General features: G+C 49.0%; 1 protein-coding gene across 1 annotated transcript; it reads right to left on the bottom strand.

Moving 5' to 3' along the window:
- Window positions 1-356: 356 nt before the first annotated feature.
- On the bottom strand, window positions 357-11,162 carry GIMAP8 (GTPase, IMAP family member 8). Its single transcript, XM_060196797.1, has 5 exons — window positions 10,743-11,162; window positions 7,268-7,931; window positions 4,987-5,020; window positions 3,073-3,708; window positions 357-2,340 (listed from the first exon to the last, which is right to left on the bottom strand). Exons 1-5 carry the CDS (start codon window positions 10,808-10,810, stop codon window positions 1,745-1,747), a joined length of 1,998 nt encoding a protein of 665 aa, XP_060052780.1. The 5' UTR covers window positions 10,811-11,162; the 3' UTR covers window positions 357-1,744.
- Window positions 11,163-13,463: the final 2,301 nt, after the last annotated feature.

Genomic DNA, 13,463 nt, shown 5'->3' with positions numbered 1-13,463 from the left:
GACAGAAAGAAATGGAGAGAGGAGGGGAAGACAGAGAGGCGGAGAGAAAGACAGACACCTGCAGACCTGCTTCACCGCCTGTGAAGCGACTCCCCTGCAGCTGGGGAGCCAGGGGCTCGAACCGGGATCCTTATGCTGGTCCTTGCGCTATGCGCCACGAACCCGCTGCACTACCGCCCGACTCCCCATAATATATTTATATGTGTCACACATTTCTTACCTTGTCACCCAGTGACAAACAATCGATTGTTTTCAAATCTTGACATAGGTGCTCAACCACATGCTCTGACACCTGGCCCCCGACTGGCCTCAGCCTTGGTCAGGTGCCTCTTTATTTATTTATTTATTTATTATTTTTATTTTTATTATAGAATTACATACTGATAGGAGTTTGAATCCACACCAATCCCACCACCAGAGTTCTGAATCTTCACTCTCCCCACTGCAATCCATCACAGTTCCCCTAAAGTTGTAGACACGGGCCCACCATCATCTCTACAACTATCTGTCCACATTTATACAAAGTCACCCCTTCTTATCCTGATTCAATCCTCTCTCTCCCTCTAAGCCACTCATGACATCATAACTACCTCCGTCTGTCCCTCTCCTTTTCCTTCTCTCTCTCTGGGTGCTGATGGAGCTGGAGTGCAGAGTCCTCTTATCTTCATCCTATCACTTCTCCCCTGCTGGGAGTCTGGATCAAGGTTGTTTATGGGGAGCAGAAGGTAGGAGTTCTGGCTTCTGTAGCTTCTTCTCTGCTGAGCATGGGTGCTGAAAGATCAACCCACATCCCCAGCCTATTCCTCTTTTTTTTTCCAAGCAGGATCGTTTCTTCCCCTCTGTACCTGCATGGTTCCACCCCTCTCTGTGGGCCCTTTCCATTGGTAGATGGAAGGAGAGTGAGACAGCTGTTAAAAATGGTGACGTCTCCTTAGCATCATCCAGCATGGAACTTGAAGAGGCCACATTAGATGGGAGAAGCCAAACACAGAAGGGCAAGTACCAAAGAGAGATTATGAGAGAGAGAGAGAGAGAGAGAGAGAGAGAGAGAATGAGAGGCACCACCACAGACATCCACTGCTTTGAAGCTTCCTCCATGAGGATGACTTCATGTGGGACCAGGGACTCAAACCTGCTTCCTTGCTCATGGTCCAGCCTGTGCTCTGCCAGGTGAGCTGGCTCCCAGTCCCAGTCAGGTGTTTCGACTCTAACCTGACTTGACAAGTTGCAGGATTGTTGTGTCTTGATCTTGACATTCAATATCAGCCTGATCTCTGAAAAGTCTTCCCAGCTTTCCCAACATTATTTCATCCTTTCCGGTCCCACTACACCCCCTCCCACAGTTACTTGCCCCGACTCATAACAGATAAACCTACAAAGAGCCGAGTCCCTGGCAGGTGAGAAAACCCACCTCTCAAGCCCCCTCCCACCCCGTCAGTTCTCCCATTCCTGTCCACCAACGTGAGGCGTGTGCTGGCTTAACGGAGCCCCAGTAATTTCTGGTGGCTGCGGAAACATAGTTTTAGCTCCTAAGTGAAGTCATGAACACGTGCTTTCTGTCAGCATTTTAAAGATTTGTTTATTGATGAGGAAGAGAAGACATTGCCCTGCCCTAGAAAGTGCTTCTGTTAAACTTGGCGGCTCCCTCATGTGAGGCGATTAACCCACCACTGAGTTGCCTCTCACCACGAGTTCCCTAGCAGTGTGACTGTGCAGAGCCATTTCTTTTCCCCGTGATATCCTTTCATCTGGAGACGTAGCCGCCATTTCTCTCTATCAGTTTACTGGCCATAGTCAGAAGCTCTTCCACCTGGGCTTCTCGAGCTTCCCCGGTTTCCTTGTTGTTGAACGTGCAAACTCTCCCCTCACACTTCTCAATTATCTTCCGAAGAGCCTTGTTGTCTGTGTTCTTGGCATAATCTTCAATCTTCTCAGACCCTAGGTCCTCCTTTCGGGTGAAGAGCACTATCGTGTGTTTGTCCACTTCCTTCCCGAAGATGGCTCTGAGTACCTGCATACACTTCTCTTCCATCTGAGTGAACCTCCCCAGCTGCAACACCAGGACCATCACAGTGTTGCCTCTCTTACAGAGAGACAGAATGTGCTCAGCCTCCTCCCTCAGTGTGGACCGATGCTCTCCCTCACCAGGCATGCCAAGGAGGGACGGTGTGTCCACCACCACCACTTCCTGCCCACGCCAGCTCCCCGTGGCGCTCTCGCTGGTCTTGGTGACCGGCTGAGCTCGGAGCTCTGACGTAAACTCCTTCTTCCCAAGAATGGTGTTTCCCGCTGCACTTTTTCCAGTTCCACTTCTCCCCACAAGGACAATGTTCAGGGTTTCTGTGGAAAACAAGTAGCAGAGGTGAGTGACCATGGGCTTACCTGGGTACACCTTTCACAGCTGGACCAGACCTGATGGCAGAAGATGCTCAGAGACCATCACTAAGGTCCCCTCATGCCTGGCGGCTCTTTCTCTCACTCAGCAAGGACGCCGAGCAGGGCATCAGGGCCTGTGAACTCAGGAGCAGGACTTGGCCCACAGTGCTCACTGACTGACAGGATGCTCCTCCTGTCTCTGAATCATCTCTTTTTTTCTACCCAAAGAGATCACTGTGCTCCTGTATTACGGTTTATCCCTCACATATCCAAGGCTTGATGAGTGGCTAAGAAAGTTGTGCCACAGGAAAGTTGTGTACAGGATGGAATATTTCTCAGCTGTCAGAAACTATGAAGGCATCTCCTTTACTTCATTGGGGATGGAATCTGAAGATAGCATGTTAAGTGAAATAAGTCTAAGAAAAAGAGGAATACCAGATGATCTCATTTAGAAGTAGAACTTAAAGAGACAAGCTAGAAAGGAAAACACAAAGTGAATCAAGGACCAGGCAGGACATATATTTGGCACCAAAGCCAAAGACTCTGGTAAGGGGGGAGGAGTGAGAAGTGAAAAGGTTCAGAAGGTACTGATATGCCCAAGCCTCAGTCACCATGTTGTGACCCATAGCCCCCACCCTCCCGATGAAAGGACATGAAAGAGAAGACTGCCTGCAGTGCTGTCTCCAGTTTGCCTACCTGCCCTGGAAACACAAGGCCTGTTCCCATTCTGCTCCACCAGGTTCACAATTTTTTCCAGAAGCTCTTCCACCAGCCGCTGCTCCTCTTCCCCCACCGCTTTGTAGGTGAAGACCTGGTAGCGGTTTCTACACCACCTCAGGTACTTAGAGAGACCACGGTGCTCATTTATTAGGAACCTCTGTACACTCTCTTCCCCTAGATCAGAATCTTCTAGATCTTCTTTCCTGGTGAGCAGAACGATCATGTGCTCGGCGAACATCCCCCCATAGCATCTTCCGAGGATGTTAAGAACCGCTTCATCTTGCTCAGAGAACGAGTCCAGGGGGGTCACCATCAAGAAGACGTGGGGGCCAGGAACACTGTGTCTCACAAGCTTTGATTCAAAGTCCCCTGACGAGATGTCTGGAGCGTCAATAATCGAAACTTTCCTCCCTTTCCAAACTCTGCTCTCAGAATGAAAGTCCCGGGTTACTGGCACATCACTGAACTTAGTCTCAAAGACTCGCTTCCCCAAAAGCCTGTTTCCAGCTGTACTTTTGCCGGCACCGCGTTTCCCCACAAGCAGGACCTTCAGCTCTGACATCTCAGGGTTAGGCTTACAGCCTGCAAACTGCAGCTGTCTCTCCCCTGGACCTGTGGGACAGAGGGACAGATTTAGAGTCTCTTCATGCAGTGGAATATAGAGATGTCAACGAGTGTTCTGACTCTCATCCTTGTCACATTTTACAGAGAATGGGAGCCACGTTCTGAGTCCACACAACTCTAGTCTCAGATCAAAGTGGCTTGGGGACAGAGCCATGAATGAATGAAGAGTTACACAAAGGGCCTGAGATATCTCAGAAGCGGAAGCATGATCTGATCTTGAAGCCTTCACTGATCTTGGTCCTTACTGTGCCTTTATTTTGCTACCAAAAAGTAGGTTTAAGGACATATAGTTCATAGACAGAGCAGGACAAATCTGAGTAGGTAATGCTTCCAAAATGCTCATGTATGAGGAGAGTACACTCAGTAGTCTGGGAAAAAGACAAAAAAGGCAAGCAATGCAAATAGGTGTAGAAAGTGCTAAGTGTGGGCCAGGCCGTGGCATACAAGCTACAAGCTGTGAAGTCAACACAGCTCAGGAATGGGATGGCCCTAGAAAAAAATTTATATCCAGGGAGTCGGGCGGTAGTGCAGAGGGTTAAGCGCACATGGCACAAGGCACAAGGACTGGCATAAGGATCCTGGGTCGAGCCCCCGGCTCCCCACCTGCAGGAAAGTCGCTTCACAGGCGGTGAAGCAGGTCTTGCAGGTGTCTGTCTTTCTCTCCCCCTCTCTGTCTTCCCTTCCTCTCTCCATTTCTCTCTGTCCTATCCAACAACGATGACATCAGTAACAACAATGACCACAACAAGGCTACAACAAGGGCAACAAAAGGGGGAAAAATGGCCTCCAGGAGCAGTGGATTCATGGTACAGGCACTGAGCCCCAGCAATAACCCTGGAGGCAAAAAAAGAAAGAAAGAAAAAAAGAAAGAAAGAGTTAATGAATGAATGAACGAACGAATGAATGAATGAATGAACGAAGGAACGAATGAATGAATGAATGAATGAATGAATGAATGAATGAATGAACGAATGAATGAAATGTATATCCACTGGTGGATTGCACCAAAGTAATGGACTCTGGGCTGGGAGTTGTGCTCAGGTCCCGGAACGTGATGGCGGAAGAGGACCGAGGTGGGGGCTAGAGTGCTTTAGCGGAAAACTAGGAAAGGTTATACATGTACAAGCTGCAGTATTTTACTGTTGACTGCAAACCATTAATCCCATCCACAAAGAAAAGAAAATTAGAGTTTTCCCTTCATTCTGTTATATAATCCGTCCCAAAGAATGCAGGCTTGATTGTTAACATTTGTAAAGGACATCTTACCATGTGGATTGCCTCCGGTCTGCGGCACACCTTCCTAGGAAGGAAAAAATGGGAGAACTTATACACAGGCATTTGTAGCGCCATCTCTGAGCAAAGTGAGTCACTGAAATGCAGGCACATCAGCTAGAGCAGGGGGTCAGCTGACACAGACTCAGGAGGACCTTGGCCCCTGTTTGCTTTTGTCTGCCTGGCCTGCAGGATCCAATGCAAGAAACGTCGGCTCTGACAGGCAGATTCCCACCAAGGAGGAAAACCAGTCTTGTTCTCACTCAGAAGGGCTTCACAAATGCCATCCACCAAAGACATTTTTCCTGAAGCTCTCTCTGCTTTTCTAGCTCCTTGGTGCTGAACAGGAATACTGATTTGTTCTGAATCTACAGTTCTGGGGGGGGTGGGGGATCCAGAGGCTTAAGAAGCACTCCTTGAGTTGGGGACACTGCAAAATGGTTTTGCAAAAGACTTTTATGCCTGAGGCTCTGAGATCCCAAGTTCAATCTCTAGAACCACCATAAGCCAGAGCTGAGCAATGCTCTTGCATCTCTCTATCTCTCTTTTCCTTGTTAAAGGAAAACAACGTATATATTTCTTAGCTCCCTTGAGGAGGAATTATCCTGTGCCTGTAACATGCAACAGAGGGGAGGGACCAAAGGCAGGGAGAATACTGGAAACTGAACTTCCTCTCTGTCACTCTGTCTCCTTTCCTGCCCGAACCCCCAGTGTAGGGATGAGGCTTCTTCTAATCAGCAAAGGACGGAACTTCTCCCACCCAGGTAAACAAAGGAAGTCAACAGAGGGTAGAGAATCAGACACCTAACTGACACAATCTTCATCTTTCAGGTGAGGCTTCATACTTGCTACTCAAATAGAGATTTTCGTGGAACTAAATGAAAAGGGTAAAAGCAATGCAATCATGATAATTCTAACTATTCTTATAAACTTCCTATATTTTATTTTCGCCTAGTTTTCTAGATTCTTCATGCCAGCTAAAGGGACTCAAAGGAGGTGGGTGTGTGGAACGTCATTTCAGGAGATAAACAGGCAGGAGTCCGTAGGGAGGTGAGTCCGGGCTGAAGTAGATGGATAAGAGCAAGTAGACTGGGGCTGGGGTGAGGTGAGGTGAGGTGAGGTGTGAGAAAGGGGATATCTGAGGCTAAGAAAGTCACAGGCTTCGAATTACAGCTTAAGAGCATGAGCATGGTCCCAGAATCTAAAGTAGTGTTGAGGAGACCAGAAGAAGAAGGAAAAAAAGGTAGAGGGTGGGGGACTAGGTCGGGTCAAGGGTTCTGAACCAACTCTGAAGATCAACGGAAAGTTCAGGAAGCATCTTAAACAACAAGAGTCCAGTTCAGGCTACTTGGTAGAAAATTTAGTACTATGCCCTTTCTTTGAGCTCACATGTCTGCTCCATGAAGCCCTCAAGGGGGTCATAAAGGAGGGAGCCCAGGTCTCAGAGGCATGCGATCAAGTTACTCTAGCGCCCCAATGCCTTCCTCTTAACAGTGGGCACAAACTTGCTTTCTGTGCACAGATTTTTGTTGGTACCCAAACCCACTTCCCAGTCATTTGCATGTGCTCAGACTTCAAACTCAACATCTCTAAGGAGAGTCACTTTGAATAAACTTGCTGAATTTGTGTTTGCTTTGATTGCTCCTGCTATTGTATTTAGAGAATTCTCTGCATACTCTCTTACTCAAAACTTTGAAGAACAAGATGAGTGACACAATACTAATCAAGTTAAGAAAACCATAGTCTTACAGATTTCAGATGAAAAACATAGGAAGTTTGAGATCATGCAAGGCAGTCAAATGGCTATGCAGTGGAAGGGATTTTAAAAAGTCAGAACTCCACCACAAGGCCCTGTCCAGAGTTCAATGCCAAGACAACCTGGACTCACTCCCAGGACAAGAGAACTGAGCAGGATTGGACCAAGCCCTGCAGATGCCAATCTTTAGAGCTCATTTGAGGAGGACTTAGCTAACTCTGGAGTGGGCAGGAAAGAGAAGGAACCAAAAGATGACATTTTAGAGAAGCCAAAGGAAGAGTTGTTTATGAAGGCAGCACTATGAAAGATGAAGTGCATTCATTAATTCTATGCCAGGCATATGACAGTTAAAGTATCCTGATGTCTGTGGCATTATCTTTCCAAACTGTGGCTGCTTCTCTCCTCAGACACAGCACGTGTCCCATCACCCAACCTATCATCAATCACCAAGTGGGACTAGGTTCCCCCCACAGCACTGGGGCACAGAGATGCTGAGAGACCCTCACAGACTGCTCTCACCTGCTGTCCCCTGGCTCCGTGTCTGAGCTGCAGGCGGTGTGGCCCTCTGTTCGCACGCACTAGACGCTGGACCTTGTCCAGGAGTTCCCTCACCTGGGCTTCCCGTTCCTCCGCACCTGCCTTGTTGTTGAAAGCACAGTACCGGCCCCCGTAGGTCTGCACAGACTCTTTGAGAGATGGGTCATGTTCAATGTAATCTTGCAGAGTGTCACCCCCCAGCTCATCCTTCCGCGTGAAGACGATGAGGGTGAGCTTCCTGCTCTCGTCTCCAAAGGTCTCCAGGATGCCCTTGATGGCATCTGTGTCCTCGGCCTTGAAGTGGCCAATGGGAATGACCAGCAGCAGGGCGTGGATGCTGGGGACACAGAGCTGCAAGCAGTGGTCAAGGTCTCTGCACCTGTCCTCAGCCCTGAGCTGTGAGGAGAAAAGGGCAGGCGTGTCGATGACCACGACCTTGCTCTGGCCCCGGGTGGTGCTTGCTGTCTCACACTGGGTGGTCACTGGCTGCTCACTGAACTTGGATGTGAATGCATGGTGACCCAAAATAGTGTTTCCGGTGACACTTTTTCCTGAACGAGATTTCCCCAGAAGAAGCAGCCTTACTTCAGATGTGTTGTCATGAGACTCTGACTTCCTCTTCTGACCCAGGGTCCAGTTATTTATACTGTGGGGCGGGGGGAGCAATAAGCACATCAATATCCTACTCACCCATAGAGTGCCATAGAGTGGACAGTCAACAAATGCATTCTCCTTTTGACTCAAGTTCTTCTCCCAAAGACTGGGGATCTTAAAATGCTAAAGTCCAATGATACTAACAAAGAACTCCTTTTTTCAAGGCTGGAGAGTCCTCAAAATAGTTTCCTTTTTTCAAGTATGGAAGCCACTGGGAGCCACTCCCAGCTCTCAAGTTCCACTCTCCACTCTGACACCATCTTCCCAGATTACACTTCTGGTCTACCTCCATGTCACCTATGAAGCTCAAGCAAAGATGACTAAAGTCCTGGGCTCCTAGGAGCATAGCTAAGATCGACTTCCTAGCTTTCTTTCCTCCCTAGTGGCCCTATTCTCATGGGCTCCAATCATGCTTTTTGGTCCCCATTTACTAAACATTTGGCCCTTCTTTACACTTTACTGTCTTTCGGCCACCAAATTCAAGATGTGTCTGTGATCCTAATCCTACCCTTCCTGGGATGATGATTTCACCAATCTGTCCTGAAATATAAATATAAATATGTATTTACATATGGACCCTGGATCAGGTAGATGGAGGTAAATAGTTAATTTTAGCCACAGAATTTTTCTTTTTTCTTCTTTTTTTTCTTTTTTTTTATTTAAGAAATGATTAATTAACAAAACCATAGGGTAGGAGGGGTACAACTCCACACAATTCCCACCACCCAATCTCCATATCCCACCCCCTCCCCTGATTTCTTTTCAAGAATGGGAGCTACTCCCTGCCCATCTCCAACTTTCTAGCCCTTCTCTCCACTCTGACACCATTCTCTCAGACACTATTCTTATCTAACCTCAGGCTAGCTACCAAAATCAAGCAAAACTACCATAGTTGCATGCCAGGAACATGCCTAAAAATGGTTCTCCTAGCTTTCTTCTACCCTAAAATCCCTAATCTCATCTGCTCTGATCCTACTTTCTAGTTTCTGTTCATTAACCTTCTTGTCTCAACTTAGGTTATGCCACCTCCCAGACACCAAGTTATAGATGCTACCAGGACTCCACCCTAACTTCTCTGGGCAGACGACCTCACCAATGTGTCCTGGACCCTCACATCTCCAGAGCTCTGGTCCAGTAGACAGAATCAACCTGTCAACACCCAGGCTCAGTGGAGAAGCAGCGACAGAAGCCAGAACTCCTACCTTCTGCTCCCCATAAACAACCTTGATCCATATCCCAGCAGGGGGAGAAGTGATAGGATGAAGATAAGAGGACTCTGCACTCCAGCTCCATCAGCACCCAGAGAGACAGAAGGAAAAGGAGAGGGACAGATGGAAGTAGTTATGATGTCATGAATGGCTTAGAGGGAGAGAGAGGATTCAATAAGGAAAAGAAGGGCAACTGTGTATAATTATGGACAGATGGTTGTAGAGAAGATGGTTGGCCCATGTCTAAAATATTAGGGGAACTGCGGTGGATGGCAGATTCAGAACTCTGGTGGTGGGATTTGATCTGGTCTGGGGTTTAAAGTCAACAATATTTATACACTTTTCCCATATTTGGGAGTTACTCTCTTCCCTGATCCAGCTTTCTGGTCCTTTTTCCAGCCATGACATCATCTCCCCAGACAATAACTTAGATCCACCTGCATATCAGATTTCAGGTTCAGGGGGAAAAAACTAGTATAGTCATGGATTCTTTGGAATGTAACTAAAATAGGTCTACTAGCTATCTACAAAAGAGAGACCCTCAAACCTTCATCTGCACTATTCCAGCCTTTAGGTTCATGATTAGTCAACAATTTGTTTGGCTTTAAATGTTAACTACTCTTTCAGCCACCAAATTCCAGATGCTACCATGATGCTAACTGGACTTCCCTGGACAGACAACCCCACCAATGTGTCCTGGAGCTCTGCTTCCCCAGAGCCCTGCCCGACTAGGGAAAGAGAGAGACAGACTGGGAGTATGGATCAACCTGTCAACGTCCATGTTCACCAAAGAAACAATTACAGAAACCAGACCTTCCACCTTCTGCATCCCACAATGACCCTGGGTCCATACTCCCAGAGGGATAAAGAATAGGAAAGCTACCAGGGAAGGGGATGGGATCCAGAGTTCTGGTAGTGAGAATTGTGTAGAGTTGTACCCCCTCTTATCCTATGGTCTTGTCAGTGTTTCCTTTTTATAAATAAAAATAGAAGAAGAAGAAGAAGAAGAAGAAGAAGAAGAAGAAGAAGAAGAAGAAGAAGAAGAAGAAGAAGAAGAAGAAGAAGAAGAAGTAGAAGAAGAAGAAGAAGAGACATCAAGAAAGAAAGAAAGAAAGAGAGAGAGAGAGAGAGAGAGAGAGGGAAGGAAGGAAGGAAGGAAGGAAGGAAGGAAGGAAGGAAGGAAGGAAGGAAGGAAGGAAGGAAGAAACTAGATAGGAAATCAGTTGCCAAACATCAAGGCTGCCTTCCCAGAGAGACTGGCAGTGTAACCAGACCTCTTCCCTTCACACACCCACAAATGTCTGTGGAGGGGGTGGGGGCAGAGGTTAAGAGGAAAGAAGCCCCTCCCACCTGTTTGCTTCCCAATTCACCCGGCTTCCCCTCAGTCCCTGGAGACCACACCTCTTCCAGGAAGGCTATGGCAGATAGGAATTCCCCTGACCCCAGCCACCCCCCAGGCCCCTGAACCCCAAGCTGCACTGGGGGACCCACCAGGCCCCTAGTATCCAGCCCTCTAGCAGGTTTCTGGCCCCCACACCAACCCCCTGTGGGCAGCTGCCTCTCACAGCCACTCTCCCAAGTTTGCAGACACCTACCTGAATCCTGAAACCCAGTTTGTGACCACCTCAGGAGCCCTGAGGCCTTTCCACTGCCCCCTGTCCATCGCTGGCTGCCGTCTGTCCCCCTGCAGCCAGGAGAAGCCCACGGCACAGCAGCGGGGACTGGAGGACTGAGGACAGATGGAGACAGGAAGGCAGGGTGGGGCCTCCACCCGAATAGTTTCTGAGGCGGAAGGGGACCTTAACAGAGGTTGTTTTTTTTTTTTTTAAGACAACAGCGACACAGTTGCCCAAAAAAGGAAATGCAGGGAGGGCGACCTGCTACTCCTTCCAAGGGTGCTGCTGTGTCTGTCATTGGGGCTCAGAGAGCACCCTTCCCCCTGCAGCCCTGCAGCCCTGCAGCAGCCACTAAGTGGACAGTGGGACCGCTGTGCAGGAGGGGGAAGGCTGGTGCAGGGCTTGAGACTGGGAGTCTGGGAGACTGGGGCGCTGGGGAGATTATGAGGATTTGGGAGTTTAGGGTAGCAAGGGGTTAGGGCTGCAGATTGGAGGGCCAACTGTGCTCCAGGACAAGCTTCAGGAAGCTCCTTAGAACAGAACTTGGTGAGGGAGCAGGGGCAGTGGGTGGATGGGAGGGCGTGGGAGGAGTCCCCACCCAGGGAAGGGAAGATTCCAAGCAAGGAGATACTCCCAGGTCTGCCGCTGTGCAGCCTTCTTTCTGTCTTTCTTTCCTCCTTCCTTTCTTCCCTTCTTCCTTTCTTGCCTTCTTTCCTTAAGGCATAATCTCACTTCTTGCAACAAAGGTTCTAGGGAGTTTACTGGAATAAATAAATTGGGGGCGTGGGGAGGTGGGTGGTGGCTCACCCGGTTAAGTGCACATAGTATGAAACTCAAGGGCCCGCACAAGGACCCGAGTTCGAGCCCCCGGCTCCCCACCTGCAAGAGGGACACTTCACAAGCAGCAAAGCAAGTCTGCAGGTGTCTGTCCCTCTCTATAATATGATCAAGATACTCCTTTTTTATTTTGTATTTTCTTTCGTCTTGTTTCTATCTGTTTGGATTTGCAAGCCTGTGTGTTTCAATTCTTTATTTCCAACATTTGGGTGAAACCATCTGGAAATTATCTTTTACATCCTCACTGAGCATAATTACCTCCAGCTCCATCCCTTTTCCAACCTGTCTCTAAGACCTTGGGACAAGGGTGGGCTAAGGTGAGGAGATGGGGAGGGGGGGTGTTGTATGCTTTACATTGGTTTGTTCTAGCCCTCCCCCACCAAGAAAATTGGATCAGTCCAGTTAGTTTCCTGGGCCTGCTTGGCCCCGCCCCTAGGAACCCCGCCAGAGTTCCAGGGTTCCTGAGTTCGAGAGTAAGAGAGAGTGCTTGCGCCGCCGCAAAGAGACAGCAGAGTTCTGTTTGGTGATTAGTTTGTCTTAGTTTATGAATCATTGTTCCTGAATAAAGAAATACAGCTTCCCTGCCCAGCCGTCTGTCTCTGGTCGTCTCTGTTACCCGCCCGTGAAGCTAGCCCGGCCAGCTGGAGCCTCCGAATTTTAACAACAAATGGCGCCCACGTAGACCTGACCTACGCATCTCTCAGATAAGTAAAGACAACTTGGCTACCTATGCACTATGGCCTTCTCTTCTGCTTGTGAAGAGATCTCCAAAGGCCTCTGGTCTTTCTTCACGAGACTGTTTTGCTGTTTCTGGAACATTTATCTCTGGACCACTCTGTGGTTTCCACTCGCTCGGGCGAACACAGAACAGCCAGCGGGAATAGCCAGTGGGCGGGAGGCGAGGCGCGGAGCTGCTGTTTCCACCTGGTTAAACAGCCAGCCAGCCGGCTGCGCCCAGACAACCCCGCGCACCGCGCCTGCAGACCCGCAGCCCGCAGGAGGCTGACGCCAGCATGCAAGAGCCCGATGCCACCACACAGGAGCCCGATGCCAGCATGCAGGAGCCTGATGCCACCAAGCAGGAGCCCGATGCCAGCACACAGGCCAGCCCACAGGAGCCGGCTCTCCACCGCGTGGTGCAGGGTACTGGACGCATGATCCCTCCATGCTGCTCGGCCACTATGAGTAGGGCTGCAGACATGACAGGACCATGGGGCAGGGCCGCGGCAGCCTATCATGGCCGCCACCCCTGGGCACCTAGGCCCATGCCTTCTACAATGCTGGCCTGCCCACCCTCTTGCTATGAATTCTGGAATGATCCCGGGCCTCCCGGACCCCCAGGCTCCCTGCCGAAACTGGGCACACGAGATCTCCAGCTGCTGGTCCGGTCTGAAGGCAGACAAGCTGGAGTACGCAGAAATTTGTACAGAGATCGCAACCTGCAATTCCTAGAAGTGAAGCTGCGTGGGAAGCCACCTCCGGATGGTGAACCCCCCCCCCAACAACTAAGACAGTACATATCTAAATTCGTGTTTAAAATGACATGTTGTAGGGCACCAAAGTAAAAACCCAGTGGTGAGGGGTAGACATGTAGCTTCCTGGGCCAGTGGGAGGTGGGAGTGGGCGGGAGGGATGGGTCACAGTCCTTTGGTGGTGGGAATGGTGTTTATGTACACTCCTAGCAAAATGTAGACATATAAATCAGTAGTTAATTAATATGAGAGGGGGAAATCAATTGTATGTCTCAAAGTTTCTCAAAAGACAAACTGAATCTTTTTAATATATAGGCTATGTATTTGATATGCGGACTCTCTCAAAAGCCTAGACCAAGTAGATTAGAAGCATCCAATAGCACAGCTGTAT

Source organism: Erinaceus europaeus, chromosome 8 (genome assembly GCF_950295315.1).
Source record: "Erinaceus europaeus chromosome 8, mEriEur2.1, whole genome shotgun sequence".
Classification (NCBI taxonomy): Eukaryota; Metazoa; Chordata; class Mammalia; order Eulipotyphla; family Erinaceidae; genus Erinaceus; species Erinaceus europaeus.
This window is presented reverse-complemented; position numbering and strand designations above follow the sequence as displayed.

Coding starts and splice junctions, on each gene's coding strand:
- GIMAP8 (XM_060196797.1), bottom strand. CDS start 10,810: ATGGACAGGGGGCAGTGGAAAGGCCTCAGGGCTCCTGAGGTGGTCACA. Junction 3,709..4,986: donor GACCGGAGGCAATCCACATG/GTAAGATGTCCT, acceptor TCTGTCCCACAG/GTCCAGGGGAGAGACAGCTG. Junction 2,341..3,072: donor GCCTTGTGTTTCCAGGGCAG/GTAGGCAAACTG, acceptor TGTTTTCCACAG/AAACCCTGAACATTGTCCTT.